At 37.9% G+C, this 20,405-nt stretch overlaps 1 protein-coding gene across 1 annotated transcript; it reads left to right on the top strand.

Moving 5' to 3' along the window:
* LOC134804194 (ATP-binding cassette sub-family F member 1) lies at positions 1–18,634 on the top strand. The gene is made up of 18 exons (XM_063777139.1): positions 1–348; positions 438–554; positions 1,179–1,286; positions 2,334–2,462; positions 3,419–3,505; positions 4,018–4,121; positions 4,234–4,281; positions 5,205–5,379; positions 5,596–5,883; positions 6,042–6,118; positions 6,713–6,861; positions 7,337–7,420; positions 8,656–8,893; positions 12,900–13,077; positions 13,775–13,953; positions 14,606–14,839; positions 15,322–15,480; positions 15,899–18,634. Exons 1-18 carry the CDS (start codon positions 108–110, stop codon positions 15,998–16,000), a joined length of 2,697 nt encoding a protein of 898 aa, XP_063633209.1. The 5' UTR covers positions 1–107; the 3' UTR covers positions 16,001–18,634.
* Positions 18,635–20,405: the final 1,771 nt, after the last annotated feature.

The following is a 20,405-nucleotide window of genomic DNA, read 5'->3' as shown; positions in this document are numbered from 1 at the left end:
CATTGCGATTGAATTGAAAGTGCAATTTTTCTATACGTAAATTGCCTACGTTGCTGAGTTGGCTTACTTTGTTCCATTTAACTTTCGAAATCAATTATTTTCCAAATATGTCAAAGAAAAGGGGTGGGAAAAAGAACCAAGATTTCGATGACGATTTCGAGGAAAAGTCTACTGTAGGCAACAATATTTCTGAGATAACCTCAAAAGCAAAGGGTAAAGGTAAAAAGAAAGCTAAGGGTAAAGCTGACTTCAGCGACAGTGACGAGGGCGGTAAAGGAGACCCCAAGGGCCATTTGAGCGATGAAGAGGAGGTACGCCAGCCGGCCATGAAGAAATCCCAGAAGAAAGGTATGTGATATAATTATATATTATTATATTGAATTTCAAAATAGCTTATAAAAACTGTGCTGAATATAGTAAATTATTTTGCTCATCAGGTAAGAATAAGAAGAAGGGAGCCGAGTCTGAGGATGAAGAAGATGATGGAAAGTCAGTAACCAGTAGTGCGACCAACACCTCTAAGACTCCTAGCAAAGGAGGTAAAAAGAAAAAAGGTGAGTGAAGTTTGTATATTGTCTTATTTCACTTTGGTTTCCTTGTACCTTAATTTTGTTATATCCATTTACCAAAATTCCTAGATATCAAAACGGTATTGTGTCAAAATGCACAAATACCAAGCAGAATGCCTAATTTATTTCTCAAAACACCACAATCTCAAAATGCCTAAACTTGAAATTGATGGGACTCAAATTGACTATTGTGTTATCCTATAATACCTATTTGCTTTTAATTCCAGGTGATCATTAAAAATAATGGTTAATACAACAAAGGTTATAAATTTGCACAAACTTAGTGTGTTTAAAAAGAAGTCCCATTTAGGTATTGTGAGTCAGACAGTCAATTTCAAGCTTTATTATTACAAAATAAATAATCGGTCAAGAGCATGTCGGGCCATGCTTTTGTAGTTACCATTCTGTCAAAATAAGCCAAATGGGGGCTATTAGTAAGTATCATAAGGGAGTACCTTTGCAGCGTTTTGTATTTACGTCTTTTGGATCGATCTATGGATCATGAGGGCCTGGGGTCTGCTTAGGAATTATATTACTTATTTACTTTGCAAGTTTGCATTTTCACATACAAATAAAACACCATATCTTACCATGTAAAATTTGTTTCAGGCAAAGGTAAAAAAGATGATGATTGGTCAGATGGAGCAAGCGAGGTTGAATTCAAACAAGAAGTTTCAGAGGATGACATTGCTAAACCTGTAGCTAGTAAAAAGAAAAGTAAGATGTCATTTTGTATACACATCAAATGTACATTTTTTGTACAGTTTTCTTAATATTTGCTTAAAACATTTACCAATGTGTTTGGGTCCAAATTTTCAAATGTTTGGGCTTCTATACCCCATTTCATATATCATGGCGGGATTCCACTTGAAACTGCACAAAGAGAACCATAATATTGATCTATCTATTGTTTAACAATTGCTTTACGAGCTCTGCTCTTCAAAGTCAGCTTGTGGTGATGGTATTATGTAAGTGAAGTAAAGTGGGGTTAAGCAATATTTATACTTAATACTACTTGGGTATATAAATATTTATTATTTATTTAATAACATATAGCCTTGATCAAATGTAGGAATAGGATGCAGTCCCCACAGGTCCAACACTAGTTTAAACATATTTTTATCAGACTCAGACTGACACTGACGGCACTGACATGACTGTGAAATAATAACACAATAGGATCAAGGCTGGAAAGTTACATGTAAGACACGACTCCGCAAATAAAGTTTGCCAGTTTGCCGGGTATCTTTTGTTGTCAATATTCGTATTATTTACGCTAATGACCGTCTCAAGTAGAATCCCGCCATGGTATATGAAATGGGGTATACCAGTGAGATAAAATTGCACCTTTCGGGCACTCTCGGCTCCGTTCGGCTCAGCGTTGCTACAAGCAATTATTAGGGTTGGCAAAACTTGACGTTCCTTTGCGTCACAACCGCAGATAAGATAATGACTTGAATTTTGATAACCCTAAATAGCCGAAAGGGATAGTGCCATAAGTTAGAAAGGGATATCATGATTCGAACCTGAATTGCTGTCAAACTTCAGTTTTGTAGGAAGTTTTATTTCTATACAGTAGGTTATTACCTATTTATTCCGTGCTGCTACTAAAACAGATTTTGACTGAAATTATGATCCAGCCTATTATAATCTAGAATTTAGTGTTTTGTTAAAAAATATTGGACAGGAGAGTAGCTGCTGAAACGTAGTTGTAATGCTTTTTTTTCATGTTATAATTATTTTTATTACATACTATGTTTGCAGCCAAAAACAAAAAGAAAGAAAAAGCTATAGAGTCTTCAGATGATGAAGAGCATGAGGATGCAAAGTCAGTTGTCAGCAATGTTTCCTGTAATACATCAAAGCCTTCAGTGAAGAGTAATAGTAAAAAAGGTAAGAGTTTTAAAGTTAATCTGTTTAAGGGTTTGTAGAAAATACTTTAAAAGATCAAAATATTTCTTTAACCAAATTGATTATAGAAGACATGTTAAGTGTAAGAAAAAATGTTGTCCCCGAGTTTGATGGCTGAAAAAGATGGTGCTGTGAGTTTTGAAATTATTGGACAATAAACCGTGTTACAAGTGTAATAAAGTGCATTGTTACTTAAATTTTTTGATAGTACTTAGTGACTTTTGCTTGTCACCCGACGAAATTTTGCTAGTTGGGTAAATCCGTACTATCTCTACTCATATCATAAATGCGAAACTAAATCTGTCTATTCCCCTATCACACCGCTGAACCGATTTATTTGGAAGGAAAATGTTTAAGGCCCGCAGATGAAGTTGCAGGCAGAAGTTAATCGATTGACACTCCGGCTGTGGGACGAGCCTGTCGAGGTTTTCATGAGGGCCTATAAGGATCGGCAATGCGCATGTAACAACTCTAAAGTTTCAGGCGTCTATAGGCTACGGTCACTCCTTACCATCAGGCGGACCGTATGCTTGTTTGCCACAGACGTGGTAAAAAAATTAAGAATAAAGATGTTAGAGTTAGACCAAGAAAAGACTGCAACGATTTTGATAGCATACACAGTACAAGTGTTATAATACGTCATAATTTTCCGAATTCTTCCGAACCGCTCCGAAACGTATTCGCAACGTCTCACTCGCTCGAAAGAGCGAGCAAGGAATACTGAGATAGATAAGTTACTGAGCGAAATGAGCGAGTTGAATCTGCACTGAGTTGAAGAGTGAGCGAGTTCAGTCAAATGATACATTTCATTTAAATCACTCACTCGTGAAAGACACATGCTTAGTTGACATTTACATTTAATCTAATTATTTGTATCCTGTCTATAATCTACAAACGGTACTTACTATCAACACAATATATTGTAACAATATTTGCAGGTAAGAAAGAAGTGTTGCCAGTCGACGAAAGTGAGGAGGAACAAGATGATTCTCCCGATGAAGAAGTATTGCCTGTTAAGAAAAAGGGTGTGTTCTAATAGCTTAAATATAATTTCTGTGTATACCTAATTATATTAAAAGAACCCACTTAATACGATTTCGTGCCTTTATAACCGATCTTGCAACTTGTTTTCATATATTTTATCCCGGTTAATACGCTTTCCTACTTTAGACGCGTTTTTGACGTGGTACTTTCAGAATCGTCTTTAGCGAATTTTATATCAATTCAGGGTTATTGTGTGAATATATAATGATTAGGGCATATTCACATTTGCAGTCAGCACGTGCGGTAACTGTTGTAGGCACTGTTAATGTTATGTTCTAAATTGTATGGTACCGTAAACTGATGAGCATACATCGGATTCTAGGGGGCAAATTGTATGACGGGATCCCTATCCGTCATACAATTTGCCCCCTAGAATCCGATGTATGCTGATGAGTGGTGTCCGTGTACCGCGTGTTATGTGTTAGTTTTGAGTAAATGCCTTATTTATTTTAGCTTATGAGTTTATCAAGTTAAAATGCGATATATATTCCAGGTAAACACAAAAGCAAAACGCCTGTGGATGATGTGGAGGAAGAAATCAAAAAACTAAATCTGAGAGAGTCTTTGCCAGAATTTGAAAAGCCTAAAAAGTCTAAGGTATATGTTTTTTAATTGTATACATATATGAAAGGCATAGTACATTTTTGTATATTTTTTTCAATTTTATTATTTTCTATTGTTTTATTGGCTTTTACTTTACATTATTTAGGGCAAAACAGAGGATGGCAGTGATGCTTCAGGAGATGAAGACAGTAAGGTAACTTTACCGGTATATGTACCTACCTACATTTATATAATATTATTATAGTACAATTGTGGAGCTAATATTAAAAACGCTTTAAGTGACAGTGATATGATATCGAACTAAAATAAGGCTGAAGGACTCGAAGGACTCACTTTAATTCGATTGGATAGAACTGTGTTTGTAGTTTATCCCACTGTCCAATCCAAAGGTATATTACTATTAAAAAATAACCTTTATGCATAACACTAACTTAAAAACAGTATTTTTTATTCTGAAATATCGAATTACCTAATTATTATTATTTCGTCAAATCAGATTTTGAATATTAACTTCTGACTGTATATAAGTAAAAGATAAAAATACTATTATAATTACACATCGGTAACTCGTGGCATTTAGGTAGCACTTAAAAGATTAGTTTAATTAATTTCCTTTTTTTAGTGGTTTCTTTTTCTCGACTCGTATAGGAAGAACATTGTCACATCACTAGTCTGTGCCTGCTACCTAACTGCCACGAGTTACCGATGTGTGCTCATTACTAATCTTTAAAGTGGTACCTAAATGCCACGAGTTACCGATGTGTAATTATAATCATCACTATCATCAGACAAGTATGACGTTATAGAGCACTCACTTCTCACACGCAGAGGTGAGAAGAGACGAGCGGAAACCAACCAATGGCATTGGTTGTAATCCAGCGGAGCGGAGTAGTTGTTAATAATTACACCCTATTGGTTGATTCCTGCACGTCTCCACTCATCTCCACCTCAGTGGTAAGGCAGCCTTAGAGTTGTGCTTTCCACGTGCGTTTTGTCTGACGTCAAGCTTTTAGCTAAAGCTTGCTTGATTTGAAGCGCATGTTGCTTTTATCTATACTAAACTTTTCAAGTTATGAGTCATATCGGACTTGCTCATAAAGTATTTATACTTTTAAGGCTTCTGGAGGCAAAACGGAAGCCGCCGAGAAGAAATTGAGCCACAAAGAGAAGAAGAAGCTGAAGAAGATGCAAGAATACGAGAAGCAGATGGAGATGATGACAAAGAAGGGCGGACAGGGTCACAGCGAGCTGGACGCCAACTTCACCGTCAGCCAGGCGCAGAAATCTGCTGGTATATTTAAATTAATATATAATTAAATTCTGAAAACTAGTCTCTGACCACGCTAACTTTGCACAAACTCGGCAGTAAGAATGCATACATATCCCTATAAACTCCATAGGTACTTGACATAGCACTTGGCACGAAAACTTAGTGTCAGTCATATTTTCTTTAACACTTCATCAAATACCCTTTTACTGATTTCCAATTTCAACCTTCCTCTTCCAGGTCAGATGGCAGCGCTGGAGAACGCAGTGGACATCAAAGTCGAAAACTTCTCCATAGCAGCTAAAGGGAAAGACCTGTTCGTGAACGCGAACCTGCTGATCGCTCACGGCCGCCGCTACGGTCTCGTGGGACCGAACGGGCACGGCAAGACCACGCTACTGCGGCATCTGGCCCAGCGCGCCTTCCCGCTCCCTCCCCATATAGACATACTGCTGTGCGAGCAGGAGGTCACTGCTAACGATATGAGCGCTGTGGACACTATATTGGAAGCCGATGTTAAGAGGACTGGTGAGTTTTTGACAGTTGATCACAGATAAAGGAGAAGAAGGAGGACACGATACGGTCAAATAATTGCTGTATTACGAAAATATTTTCATGTTCATATTATAGTCTAAATATTTACTATTAGCACAGTTGAGATAAAGTGTTGGAAATTTTAATTTTAGAACTGCTCAAGGAGTGCAAAGAGTTGGAAGCTGAAACAGAGAAAGGAAATCTAAGCAAGCAAGAAAGATTAAATGAGGTAAGGCAATTTTTAACTATCCATTATAAACTTATGTGCCCCATTACATGGTGCCAAAACAGAAACACCGGATTGTACCGAAGTAACATGGGCGACTTTTGCATTCCTATGTAAAACCGAGGAGTGGGTCAAATTTAAATTGCAAGTTTTGATTAAATTATGAACTGAAATAAATATAATATAACTAAAACATATACTAAAGAGAAAGTGTCCAAGGCCTCCAGTGCGCGAGACTGGATTTGAATCGTTCATGCCGTACAGAGCAGAAAACATCGTTCTCGAAAAAGAGCAAATAGATGACTAGAAAAATATGTCAGGATCCTATCAAACACAGGCGAAAGGTTAAGGCGAGGGACACACTTATCCCACGTACGCAACGTATGCAATGCATTATGACATCTGAACCCTGAAATTTGTATGCTTAACTAGAAACATACTTGTCATACGCAACGCAACGCATGACAAGTATGTTTCTAAGCATACAAATTTCAGGGTTCAGATGTCATAATGCATTGCATAACGTTGCGTACGTGGGATAAGTGAGCTTGCTTTTGCGTACGAACCAGTTTTTATAATCCGTGTGGTTGTACATAGGTGTACGCGGAGCTGAAGGCGATCGGAGCGGACTCCGCGGAGCCGCGCGCGCGGCGCATCCTCGCCGGTCTGGGCTTCAGCCGCGAGATGCAGGACCGCGCCACCAAGAACTTCTCCGGCGGCTGGCGCATGAGGGTCTCACTGGCGAGGTACGGTATCCACTTTTCTATACAATTAGTATGACAACTTGGGTACTTAAGTACGACCGTACTTACAAGTCTTACAACCCTCGGACCAAGCTAATACTGCATGGCATTTGCAATTACTAAGTGTGTGGTCATGTCATCATTAATAAGACGTTTATAATGACAATTCCTCACTTTGTTCTGTTCAAGTCAGTGCAAAGTTAGCTTAGATGGATTCTACAAGCAGATTATCTTATCCGAGTGTCGGCGCCGAAGAGAGGCTGTCCATTCTATACAAATTTAAGAAAGGATCACGTATTTTCTTCTCAATGCAAAACCCTCGCCTCCTGTTACGACTCTCCATCTATTCGCTTCTTTATTTGATCCATATTACTTTTCCTTAGGTTTCCCTTATCGCAAGCCACTGTCGTATTCATTGTCAAATCATATTTCCCTCTTCTAGCATTTATGGTTTTCAATATATTTTACATTTTTTCAGAGCCCTGTACATTGAGCCTACGCTGTTAATGCTCGACGAGCCTACAAACCACTTGGATCTCAACGCCGTCATTTGGCTCGACAAGTAAGTAGTGGTGTTCATTGAAATGTTTAACTGAGGCGGTTGGTATTAAGGTCAGTCTCGGACTGGTTAAACACTTGAATGCATGAAGCTTATTTATATTAAGTTAAGTACTCAGCACTCCAAACTCAGCTATCTTCTACTATATAGATGGTCAAGCCATAGTATAATAAAGAGTACTAACGTACAGTATGGACACTCCCTGCCTCCCGTTGAAAGTGCCGCCCACCCGCTCTCGGTTACCTCACAGTTACCGGCTGGCAAGGACGCGACGACGCGGTACGCAGAGCGGAGGCCACGTAAAATATTCAAATATTAAACAAATATTTACAAAACCTATCAGATCACACTGAAAAAAACACATTTCACAACACAACACATATGAACAAAAAATCATGTTTTCAACTTACGTAATATTTTGGTGGCCGGAATTTCCTTACAAAAATTTTGTAACTTCGTTTGTAGTGATTCAAAATAGGAAACTATTGTATAAATCGAGCTTAGATACCCACCTTACAGCATAATACGATTCTTATTTCTTCCTAATTCGCGCAATGAGTTTTGAGTCATTGAGGTCATCGAACTTGACAACAAAATGGCGGGAACCCTCGCACGTGTTATCTCACTCACAAAAGCATGGTACGCTTTCACCTACACGAGCTTAGACTGTGTGCGTAGGAACGCGTTTGTTTCATACATTTGATCGCCAGTGTCCGAGGTGTGGTCAAGCAAATCTAGTCAGTAGAAAAAGGCGCGAAATTAAAATTTTCTATGAGAAGATATCCCTACGCGCCTACATTTTTTAAATTTACCGCCTTTTTCTACTGACAAGATCTGCATGACCAAGTATAAATTCCCGGGCAACTTCTTTACCAACCGCCTCAGATATGTGGTAGACCTATAGAACGTTGATTGTTATGGTTCCTTACCTCAAAAAGAAATAACGGAACCCTTATAGGATCACTCGTACGTCTGTCCGACCATTCCCCCCCTTTATCTCCGAAACTACTGGGTCTAATATTTAAAAAAATACACAAAATAGTTCTTTACCTATAGATGACAGGAAAACCAATTGGAAATGTGCAGTCAAACGTGAGTCGCGACTTAATTACTTAGTTTTTGATCTGACCCCTACGAGTTTTCATTCACGTTCCACATAAAAAAATACATTGTTAAAAATTGGGTAATGTTCTCCACTTCTCCCGAATCGCCCTTTAAGCTGAACATTATACCACCAGCTACCTCCAAGGCTGGAAGAAGACGCTCCTGGTGGTGTCCCACGACCAGTCCTTCCTCGACAACGTGTGCAACGAGATCATCCACCTCGACCAGCAGAAGCTGTTCTACTACAAGGGCAACTACTCCATGTTCAAGAAGATGTACGCGCAGAAGAGGAAAGAGCAGATCAAGGAGTATGAGAAACAGGAGAAGAGGCTGAAGGACTTGAAGGCGCATGGACAGTCTAAGAAACAGGCCGTATGTTTACTACTTTACTATGATCTGTTTTTTTTAAAACTATAATGTACAACGCCTTACATTTTCTGTGCAAGAAAGAAATGACCGCTCTATACTATTCCGGTCTATAGTGACTACTTATAAAAAAAACTGGTATCTTATTCTGTCAATCAAAAGAAAAATGTGGTAAATAGTTACCACATTTTTCTTTTGATACATAGGTATGGGATGCATACAAAATTACTGAGTTTTAACTCCGAGTAGCAGTGCGAGATACGAGATTTTTTCAAAGTAGTGACGCTATACTGTTTAAAAAACGTGCACACCTTATGATGAGTCTTATGATTATGAGGCGATTCCGTTCCTGCAAAGCTAGTGTGATATTCAGAATTAGAAGGCTACTTTATGATTGGAGTCCTTGTTTGAGAGCTAAAGTAATAGATAAAGTGTGTTCTAGGACAATTGCTTATTGCGAATGTGCTCATAAAATATACTAGTTTATGTATGCGATGCGATGCGCTGCGATTCCGATTGCCCATGTTACGGTTCTATAATGTGCAACGCTTTTTTTGACCTCTAATACTAGTAACAAATGATAACTTCAATATGAGTTCAGATTTAATTATTTCAACGCGCGTAACTCCCTAGTTCTTGACTGCGCGCTGCGCTACTTTAGGAACGCTGCGTGCTACTGCGTTATTACGGCTTTGCATAAATTATTGCTTCACATTCAATAGGGAGTATTACTGCAATGTTCTGCCGCCAGAGTGCAGCACTAATTTGTTTAGTAAACCATAGAGTAACTTATACATGCTAGGCCTTAAACAGTTTTTTGACAAGTTTTCACTATGACATTGATGCACCAATGCGGTTTGTTTACAGATGGCCTACCGCGAAACGCGAAAATCGAAATTTCTTTATGTGCCTCTCTATCGATCGAATAAGCAAGAGTGATAGAGAGGCAGAAACCGGACTTTCGATTGTCGTGTTTCACGGTAGGCCATGTGATTGACCTAGTGACGCATGATGTGTCATTGATGATGTCAATGAGGTTTGTTTACTGTATGTGCTAGTGGCGTCACCTACGCAGAGCTTTGCCTAATATTCCCTATTCAACTATTAATTATATTAGTTAGATTTAGTAACTATTATATTTTAATGTTCGTACGTTAAACGGAACATGATGGGTCAAGCTGGTGTCTTACAGTCTTACTTTCACGTGCTTTTTTGCATTTGCTTTACATTTAGTTCATTTCATTCACGTGTATGTATTGTATGTGGGTATGTTTCCGACTCGACTATACGACAAAGCCGAATATAGAGTCGGACCACGCCATGTTTTCCAAGTGCTACATCAAATGGGCGTTTTCAGAAATAAATATCGAAAACCCGATTCTCACAGATCCCGGTGATTTTGGGTTCTTTCAACTCAGAATCACTAGCATATTCAATTCTGATGATAAGATAAAATGTCCCAAAAATTTGTATGAAAATTGTACATTCCACTACGTCACGCACATACAAGTGAAAAAATTTTTCATACTAAAATGTGACGTAATGGAATGGACATTTTGAAAACCTTTTTTAATGGTGGGATGGAGAATGCTGTCGATTCTGAGTAGAATGAGCCCAAGAACGTCCAGATGTGAAAGAATCAGGTTTTCAATATTTACTTCTGAAAACGTCCAAATATGGAGCTTATAAGGATACGTGTGCATTCTAACTGCAAAGTTTGTGCAAAGTTAACGTGGTTAGAGTCTAATTTTGTGCAGTAGCGTCAAAACTACTGAGTTGATTTTGCGGAATGAGGTGTCCATCACAAAACTTCTCAAAAGGAGGGTTTGCTGTACAAAATAACGTACAGTCAACGGTAAAAATATGGGTGTACAAATCATCTCAAAAATATGTCCCATAGCTCTTATGTCAGTGGATTAAGAACTATGGGACATATTTTTGAGTAAGTTGTCTACACCCATATTTGTACCGTTGACTGTGCTAGGGTTGGTAATGTAGTAGGGTTAAAGATTATCGAAAATTTTACTTGTATATTTTGTTAAATAAAATTGCATTTTTTTATATTGTAACACATAATAAATTTGCGTATTTGTAAAATATACTGTACCTACATTTTTTTTGTGAATCATGAATGCATTGCGGTATACTTAATGATTGTGTGCTTTGCATATTTATTAAAAAAAAAAGTTGTAGTAGTGATGGGATGAGTACCAGTACTAGTGATCCAAAGGACTCGAGCCTTTTAGCTCTTTTTTTTAGAGCTCGGCTCATTTCTTGACGCCTAAAAGGCTAAAAGCCTATTTAGCCCTTTAGCCCCCGAGCCTAGTTCTATTTAAAATCCTAGACTCTTGAAGCTAATAACCTTTTTAAAAGACTACATATTTAAAGGCTAAAAAGTCTTTATCTAAATATTAAGACTCAACCTTTTTTTAGCCTCAAAGCCTTTTAGCCTCAAAAGCCTACACAAAAAGTAAACTCGACGCGTTCTGCGCATGGTGTATTGAATTAAAGCCTCAAGTTTGTTTACTACGACATTGATTAAAAATCGAAGTTCGTCAATTGCGGCCGTTTTTCTCTGCCACTAAATAAAATAAATAAAATAAATTAGATAAATTAGATAAAATAAATAAATTAAATATATTAAATAAATTAAATAAATAAATTAAATTAAATAAATTCAATAAATTCAATAAATTTAATAAATTTAATAAATTAAACAAATTAAATAAATTAAATAAATTAAATAAATTAAATAAATTAAATGTATTAAATAAATTAAATAAATAATCAAAATCCAAAAAACATACTTCGAATGACCCCCCCAATTTGAACAATAGTACTACCATACCATACTATTCCATGTTACCATACCAAAAATACCGTACCATACCATACCGTACCTATTCATAAAAGTTAAGAGTTTATATAAGGCTAAGGTCTTTTTAAGGTTTCAACCTTTAAAAAGGCTTGAGCTCTTAAAAAGGCTATATATTTAAAAAAAGGCTATAGCCTTTTTTAAGACTTTAGCTTTATTAAAACCTTTAGCCCTTTGAAACCTTTTTGATTAAGCCAGCTCTAAAAAGAACTCGGGAGCCTTAAATTTCGGGCTAAAAGGGCTCGAGTCCTTTGGAACACTAACCAGTACAGCCAGAAAGTGAAAGGCCAAGTTATGCTACGTCGACTCCAAAGCCACTAGAATAAGCGAGAATGATAATGATAACTAATAAGTGGTGGTCGCATACAAATTGATTTAAAAACACTTGAGATGTATGTAAAAGGCGCTTGCGAATTGCTGTTGAATGTATAATACTAAAGCACTATGTTTTACTAGAGTCGACCATTTAATGTAAATGGCTTTTTCGCATCTGTTGACTCGTAACACCAATATAAACACGTTAGATACTCAATACATTTATTGATATTGATTGATATTTATACCCTACCCCATTACCTATTATGCCTACTCTATTTGTCACATGAGTAACGCGTTCAGGTTATTAGCATTTCTTTTTACTTACTTTTGATTGAAGTTTCTTTCTTTAAATTGTAAATACAAAAAAAGAGAACAATATATTAACATTGAAGTTTCTTTATTTAACCCTTTTCCAGGCATAGTGCACCTAACGACCAATTACGCGCCAATATAATTTCAACCTTAGGAGTCCAATGTAAGGTTTATATTCGATTAGACTTTCGGGAAAAGTGACTTGTCATTAAATTAATCATCAAAGCTGCATTATTTTTAATATATTTGCATTTTTTGGGAAAACCTTGTAGTTTGGTGAAAATTTGATTAAGTAATTGATTATTCACATTGCCCACAAACATTTATAATTAACTTCATAAGCGATTTTATAAAAAATACTATAATTTGTGAGTTTATGCATACCTAAATAAATACTGTATCCTAATTTGTACCATTAGGCATGAAATTGCTATGCCTACTTTCTTTTTAGTAATATTATAATTAATGGAGCTGGAAAACTTAAGTGTGTAATGTATTCGCAAACAGGAAAAGAAACAGAAAGACGCGTTAACACGCAAGCAAGAAAAGAACAGAAGCAAGACGCAACGCGAGGAGGAGGAATCAGCGGTGCCTGTGACATTACTGCAGAGGCCCAAGGAGTACCTGGTCAAGTTCTCCTTCCCTGACCCGACGCCGCTACAGCCGCCCATCCTGGGGTTACTCAGTGAGTACTCTTATGATAGAATAGGGACAGATCCCGTCTGAATTGACCCTTAAAATGCCATGCCTATCGTGCGCGGCACGTCACCGTGAACCTTGTCAGTGTGCACGAGGATTTAATATTGGGCGGAAGCTGCGCGCGTCAGTTGATATTTTTGGCGGTCAAAGGGCTAAAGAGACATAATTATTTATTAATAGGTGTTGCATATCGTTAGTTAAAGTGAAGTCAACCCCATAACTCGACATTAACCATGATATATTAGCGTATTTGCAATGGTTACTACTGTTTTTTTTTATCAGTTATAGTTAAAATAAAACTACTGAAATATATTTGTAGATGTAAAGCAATGTACAGAAATATCAATTGAAAAACAGGATTAACCTTTTGGACGCCAATGATCGATATATCCGCACCGCAGGTTCAACGCCAAAGACTGATTAATCGGTCACAGACTACAGAGCAACATAGGCCTACGTGCATATCCATAAAGTTCAATTTCAGTTTTGACACTTCGGTGACGTGGCGTCCGGGTGACTGCTTTTGTGTTTGACACGGCGTCGAAAAGGTTAAATACTGTATCTCTTTAAGTTTTTCATCAGACTGCGTTGGCTATGCGGTAGGCTAGGATTGCTTTTAAGGCGATATAACTTGCTTTACTTGGTGGGCGACCACAAACACAAGTGCTGTTTTTAATTTGTAGACGTGGACTTCAACTTCCCCGGTCAGAAGCCGCTGTTCAAGCAGGTGGACTTCGGCATAGACTTGAACTCGCGTGTGGCCATCGTCGGCCCCAACGGCGTGGGCAAGTCCACCTTCCTCAAGCTGCTGGTGGGCGAGCTGAGCCCTGTCCGCGGCGAGCTCATTAGGAACCACAGGCTGGTAAGATACCTGTTAAACCCATACACACTTATGAAGCTATCGATGATGGTCATCGGGTCAGGACCTGAATTTTGGAGACATAGGGAAATCTTCAAAAAAATATGTGTTTATAATGAGTTGGGTATTTTTTTTATAGTAACGCATGTTAGGGTGGTATTCCGGCTGTCCAATTTCTTTGTCCAATGTATATTTTGTCTCACATTTTGCTTAATGAGAGAGTGAGACGCAATGACATTGAACCAATATATTGGACATATGGTCATGGCACATACCACCCTTACGCATGCTCTCGAAAACTCCTACACTGTTAAAAATTATGTAATTTTAAATTAAATTATGTAATTTTACATGCAAAAAAATTACATAATCCTGTAAAATTCCCGAAAAATCTGGGATATTTACGGAAAAATATGACATTTTACGTAATTCTCGTAAAAATTTACGAGAAATACGTAAAATGTCATATTTTTCCGTAAATTTCCCAGATTTTTCGGGAATTTTACAGGATTATGTAATTTTTTTGCATGTAAAATTACATAATTTTTAACAGTGTAATGGAGACCCGAAATAAGTAATGGCATACCGTTTTATTATTATTTGTTAAAGGTTATTTTAATCTCTACAGTAAATTAACCTGAAAAATGATTTGCAGCGGATAGGCAGGTTCGACCAGCACTCCGGCGAGCACCTGACAGCGGAGGAGACGCCCGCGGAATACCTGCAGCGGCTGTTCGGGCTACAGTACGAGAAGGCGCGCAAGGCGCTCGGCACCTTCGGCCTGGCCAGCCATGCGCACACCATCAAGATGAAGGACCTCAGCGGCGGCCAGAAAGCCAGGGTGGCGTTGGCCGAGCTCACCAATATGGCGCCCGACGTTGTCATTCTTGTAAGTTACACTTGACCTAAAATAAGTCTAATAATCTAACCTTACTGCAAAGGATGAAAGCTGCTTTACAGCATGAGCAGCAGCTCTTCACTGTTTGGCCTTCTAACCGTCCTACCTAGAGGTAAAGTAAACTTATCGTTATTAGTCAGATTTCCTCACGATAGTTTCCTTGCTAAAAATGTTTGACACATAAGTTTCAACAAATCCATGGCGCTTGGAAGTGCGGACATTGAAAGTCATGCGGATACCCTAGGTAAATTGATTGAATGCTAAGTCAAGGCTTTTATGGGTCACATCAACCCAAACAACTATATCTATTTGATTAGGCACGTGTCATATCCATTTGAACGCCACGCGTCATCTTGAAACTTGTCGGAAAGCACGAAGGTTGTTATTGGGCTGTAGCCGCGTGCGTCAGCTGACATCTTTAGCAGCCAAAAGGCTACGAAAACAAAACTTACAGTGTAACTTGTCTGACACAGGACGAGCCAACGAACAACTTGGACATCGAGAGCATAGACGCGCTGGCGGAGGCCATCAACAACTACAAGGGCGGCGTGGTTATCGTGTCTCACGACGAGCGACTCATCAGAGAGACGGACTGCGCGCTCTACGTCATCGAGGACCAAACCATCAATGAGGTCATATACATTAACACTGATGGAGATGTTACTTGTGACGTCATGGCCACGCGTCTATTTTATTCACTTTTACAGATGTAGATCGGGTAGATACCCGAATGCGAAAAATAGAGAGTTGTTATACTCCCCCTTTCCCGCTGGTAGGGTAGGACACTTGAACTCGAAACGTTGCATGTCCAATTACACACAAGTTTCAAAGTATAGCCAGCTTATTTTTTGCTTGTTATGATCGTTGTCTGTCTTGAAATCAAAGCTCTTCTGTGCTTTGGAATATAATGCTATTTTAGCTGATCATATGCTAATGCAACACGAAGTAGTTATAAGTAATAAAAAAAATAATTCACAGTCCATAGCTATATATAAGATATAGGTATAAATGAGATTTATTAGAAACTGCTTAAACTGTACATGTTTACAGGTGGACGGCGACTTCGATGACTACCGCAAGGAGTTACTGGAGAGTCTCGGCGAGACCATCAACTCGCCCTCCATCGCCGCCAACGCCGCCGTGGCACAGTGAATCTAACACCACGGATTTGTCTAAACGCTTTAGTCACTTCAAAAATATGTATACTAGTTTATTTCGAATATTATCCCCCACAGGCATTGGCGCCTAAACGTATACATATTTTTGGATGTGACTGTGTAATGGTGCGCATACAGTCAAAGATTGAAGTAACCAGAAAGTGAAATTGTCATAAGACTAATAGAAAAATGTCGTGATAACTAGCGATTTTTGAGCTTATTTCTGCAAGACGATTTATCTTACGAAACGTGAGATTTTTTTGTATTTAAAAATAGCAGAACTAAAAGAGGGGTTGTCAGAAAATATGACGTAGAATCGAGGCACTCTAACATTGTAAATAAACATCAAACATCTCTTAAAGGGCTCGTAAAAATTGTACAAGTAATAATAATAACCAAAAGTTACAAAATACATACAATGACAAATATGGAATCAATGAAATATTAGATACTTTATTGGATATGTATACAGTCTTAAAGTGTCAGAGATTAAATATATATAATTAAATACGATCATCAAATTATCCTTAGAGATGTAAAGGGTCTTCAAGGCTGGAATTCTTTTACAAATAATTAATAGACAAGAAATTAAATCAGACAAACAGACAACCGAATGAAGTGTCTTACGTTAATGCCACTCAAAAGTAACGTTACATAGGTACTTATAACACAACCAGCACCCATTCACGAGTATGACGCGTATCTCAGCCATCGCCTCCCAAATACAACTGAAATTCTGTCATCGTATTAAGTTTGTAGTTCGTTCATTTGCGGGGCCAACATAACTAACAGCGCGACTCCTTGCGCATTCGACCACAGAGGTATTATTTCGGGCACGCGACATGAATTCTGCTATTATTCGTGTTAGTTTTACTTACATCTAGTTTTCTTATAACTCTTAATGGTAAGAACGGACTAGTCACACGGGTAACATTTAATTCTATATCGTGCTCGTAAACCCCTAATTGAACCCTATTACTTTGAAATAAAGTTCAAAATCTGATGGGAAATATGTTCCCTCTGCCTTATAAAAGGCTTAATACTGTCCTTAATAATCAATTATGCGAACGCTTCACTGTTACTATGGACATTTCGGAGGCCAAATGTGACGTTTTCAAGCAAAAGGTACCACATTGTCCATAAGGACCTGTCGCTTACCATGAGGAAAAACCTGTCAGGCGTCCTTATAGCAAGCGACAAAGTGGTACCTTTTGCTTGAAAACGACACAAACGTAAGCATGTTTCAGAACAAATTGCACAAATTCTAGCCAAATGAACGCTTACAATGGTTGCATATCGTTTTTATTAAATTTCTCTATTCATTTATTTCTTTGTACAGTCAGCTACAAAATATGAGTTCTTTTATCACCATGGTTTCCACCATGCCAGTTTTTCAACTGGCATTAATGTATGTGCAGTCTGTGCTGTTACTCTTTTATTTCATGTTCTCCTCATTGCGATGGTGTTATCGGAAAAAGTAAAAAATTGTCTGAAAAGTCGTGACACAAGAGTGCCTGTACTTTAAAGTCACAATAAAATAAAAGTGCGGCATAGCAAACACTTGGTGGGTGGCATGCAGACTTGTAAAAAAATATTCCAATTAAATTAAATTATGAATTACGCATACGCATGTATATTAAGATTTAGTTCTTAATTGTATTTATGCTCGTTGAACTGTTGTCTGTATTTCGTTATTCATTACAATTTCGTACCTAGGTGCTATGTTGTGTAAGTAGAACTTTTGTGTCTTTGTATTACTAAAGCTTTTTTTTTTAATTTAAATTTATTGTACGTGTTATTTACCCACAGAAATAGGTTTTTATAAAGCGGTTGATATTTTTATATAATGATAACAGTTTTATTTAGCTTAGGGTGATATTCCACCCGTCTAATTTCTTGGTCCAACGTGCATTGCGTCTCACTCTCTCATTAAGCAAAATGTGTTTTTTAGTTCATCTAAACTATCTAACTAAAGCATCGTAGTTTTTAAATATCTTCTCTTGACAAAAACGTTTCACTATAACACCTAGCAGGCGTAATCTACACTACCATGCATAATTGCATATTAACTAGTGTCCGACCGAAACATGTTTTTTTGCCGAAACCGAAACCGAATGTTCGGCTTTGGCTCTAGTTTCGGCCGAAACCTAAACCGAAACTTTTGTAGACTTGTTAAAATCGTTGAAAAAATTTAATAAAACCGCTTTTACACACATATTATGCGGCTGTCAATACCCAATATCCTTGAAATTGATGTTACTTAAGCAGTTTTGTAAGAAAATTACTAGAGTTAGACCAAGATAATTCTGCAACGATTTTGATAACACACGCAGTGCAAGTGTTATTTGAAACGTCAACACTTCTATGAAATTATGACGTATAAATAACATTTGCACTAGTTGCACTGCGTATGCTATCAAAATCATTGCAGAATTTTCTTGGTCTAACTCTATTCATTCACCAGTCAAGCTAACATGTCGATACAGGGTCAACCAAAAACGCGAGCGCAGCGAGCCCGAAATTTTTTGTTGACAATATCGCAAGGCCGGGTACCGATCTTCACCTGGGCCTAAAAGTCCGAAGTGCCCCATTGAGGCGAACTTTCATGCGAAGTCAAAGCCTTGCATCAGGCTTCAGGATATGTAGTTGAGCACAGACTGCAACCAATGTCCATTGTATTAAAAAGCGAGACCACAGGCCGAGCATGGCGCAGCGAGGCCAAAGGCTAAGCTAAGCTGAAGCAGTGGCCATGTGGCACACAAACCAATGATAAATTGTGGTAAAAAGGGGACACTTTTAAGGGTTTTTTCTTCGTTTTAATCAATAGTCAGCTGTTCAGCCTCACAAAATATTAACTATTGAGAAAATCAACTTTGCGGCACTAAGTAACATCGTGAGGAAGCCGGACTAGTCCAGATAACGCCTGGTTTACTCTCTGGGTTAGAAGGTCAGTCTAATGGCAGTCGCTTTCGTAAAAACTAGTGCCTACGCCAATTCTTGGAATTAGTTGTCAATTGGACCCCAGGCTCCCATGAGCCGTCGCAAAAATTCCGGGATTACGCGAGGAAGATGATGAGTTTTCTTATTATTCTCTTGCCCAGGGCCCAGTAACATGCGACAGTGCTATCTCATTCACTCCGATACAATTAGACAGTGTGCGCGTTATAGGTATTGACAGCATCTTAAGACTGCGTCGACCGTTCAGTGGCGCCCTCAGTGGAATTGTGTTTTAAAATAAACCAATTAATTTCTGTACCTATAAGTACATGAATCAGTATATGTAGGTATTAATATTGTTGTCCTACTTATTCCCCAGGTTTTGATCTTTGTCACATAGTTTAGTTTCATAGTCCGAAGTACCATTTCGTAAGTTTCGGCCCGGCCGAAAGGTTTGGCCGTTTTTTGGCCGAAACCGAAACTACAGCCGAAACATGATTTTTTGGCCGAAACTGGCCGAAACTGAAACCGAAGCCGAACCTTCGGTCGGACACTAATATTAACCTTACGTGACATTAGAAAACTTTGAACTTGTACTTTATTGTTAGTGAATGCGGTTAACAATTTTGCACGAACCAAACGCTAATATTGCCCGGTGCGCAGTCTAGATGGCGCTGTGGGTATCAAACTGGTCAAACAATCTGCACATATATGACAGCTTTTGTGTTTAACACGGCATCGAAAAGGTTAAAGCACCTTTGTAGTTTAATAATATAACAAGGATTACTGTTACATTACATGTATTTGAAAAGCGCCATATTTGCTAAACTACAATCTTGGAACTCCCGAGTGATAATCCGTTACACGGTAGCCACAAATTTAATGCTGTAGATTGATCGATGGTGTTTTTTTAATATTCCTTCGATTAAACATTTAATGAAAATAGCCAATTTATATTAGTAGGCGTGTTTTCGATGGTATTAGTTTAACTTATACATCAGATTAGTTATGTTACTGGATTCATCAGGCTAGTTTTTATGTTGCTGGATTCGTCGATATATGAACTCAAAACAAAAACAGCCGTTTTACTTTTGGACGCATAGATTGACGAATCCAGCAACATAAAAACTAGTCTGATGTATTCAAAAGGTACATAAATACAAAATACAGTACGTAGCGGCCCCCTTTTTTAAATACCTATCGTTAAATTTAAATAAACACGATTATTTAGCAGTGGCGCTAGTGTGCACGTTGATGAGCTCTTAATTTCTACTATTTTATGTCGCACTATATTTTCTCTTACAGTCGAAGACCATTGAATACTTGGCGTACTATTTGCGGCTGCTGACTGTACTTCGCCGTGTAACGGAAATCATGGTTGTGGCAGATTATATATATTAGCAAATATGTAAAAAAAACATTGTAAATAAGTATTTATTAATCGTCATCAACCCACTACAGCC

The sequence above is a fragment of the Cydia splendana genome, chromosome Z, assembly GCF_910591565.1.
Source record: "Cydia splendana chromosome Z, ilCydSple1.2, whole genome shotgun sequence".
Taxonomy (NCBI): domain Eukaryota; kingdom Metazoa; phylum Arthropoda; class Insecta; order Lepidoptera; family Tortricidae; genus Cydia; species Cydia splendana.
Note: the sequence above shows the minus strand (reverse complement) of the source record. Positions and strands in the feature narration are given on the sequence as shown.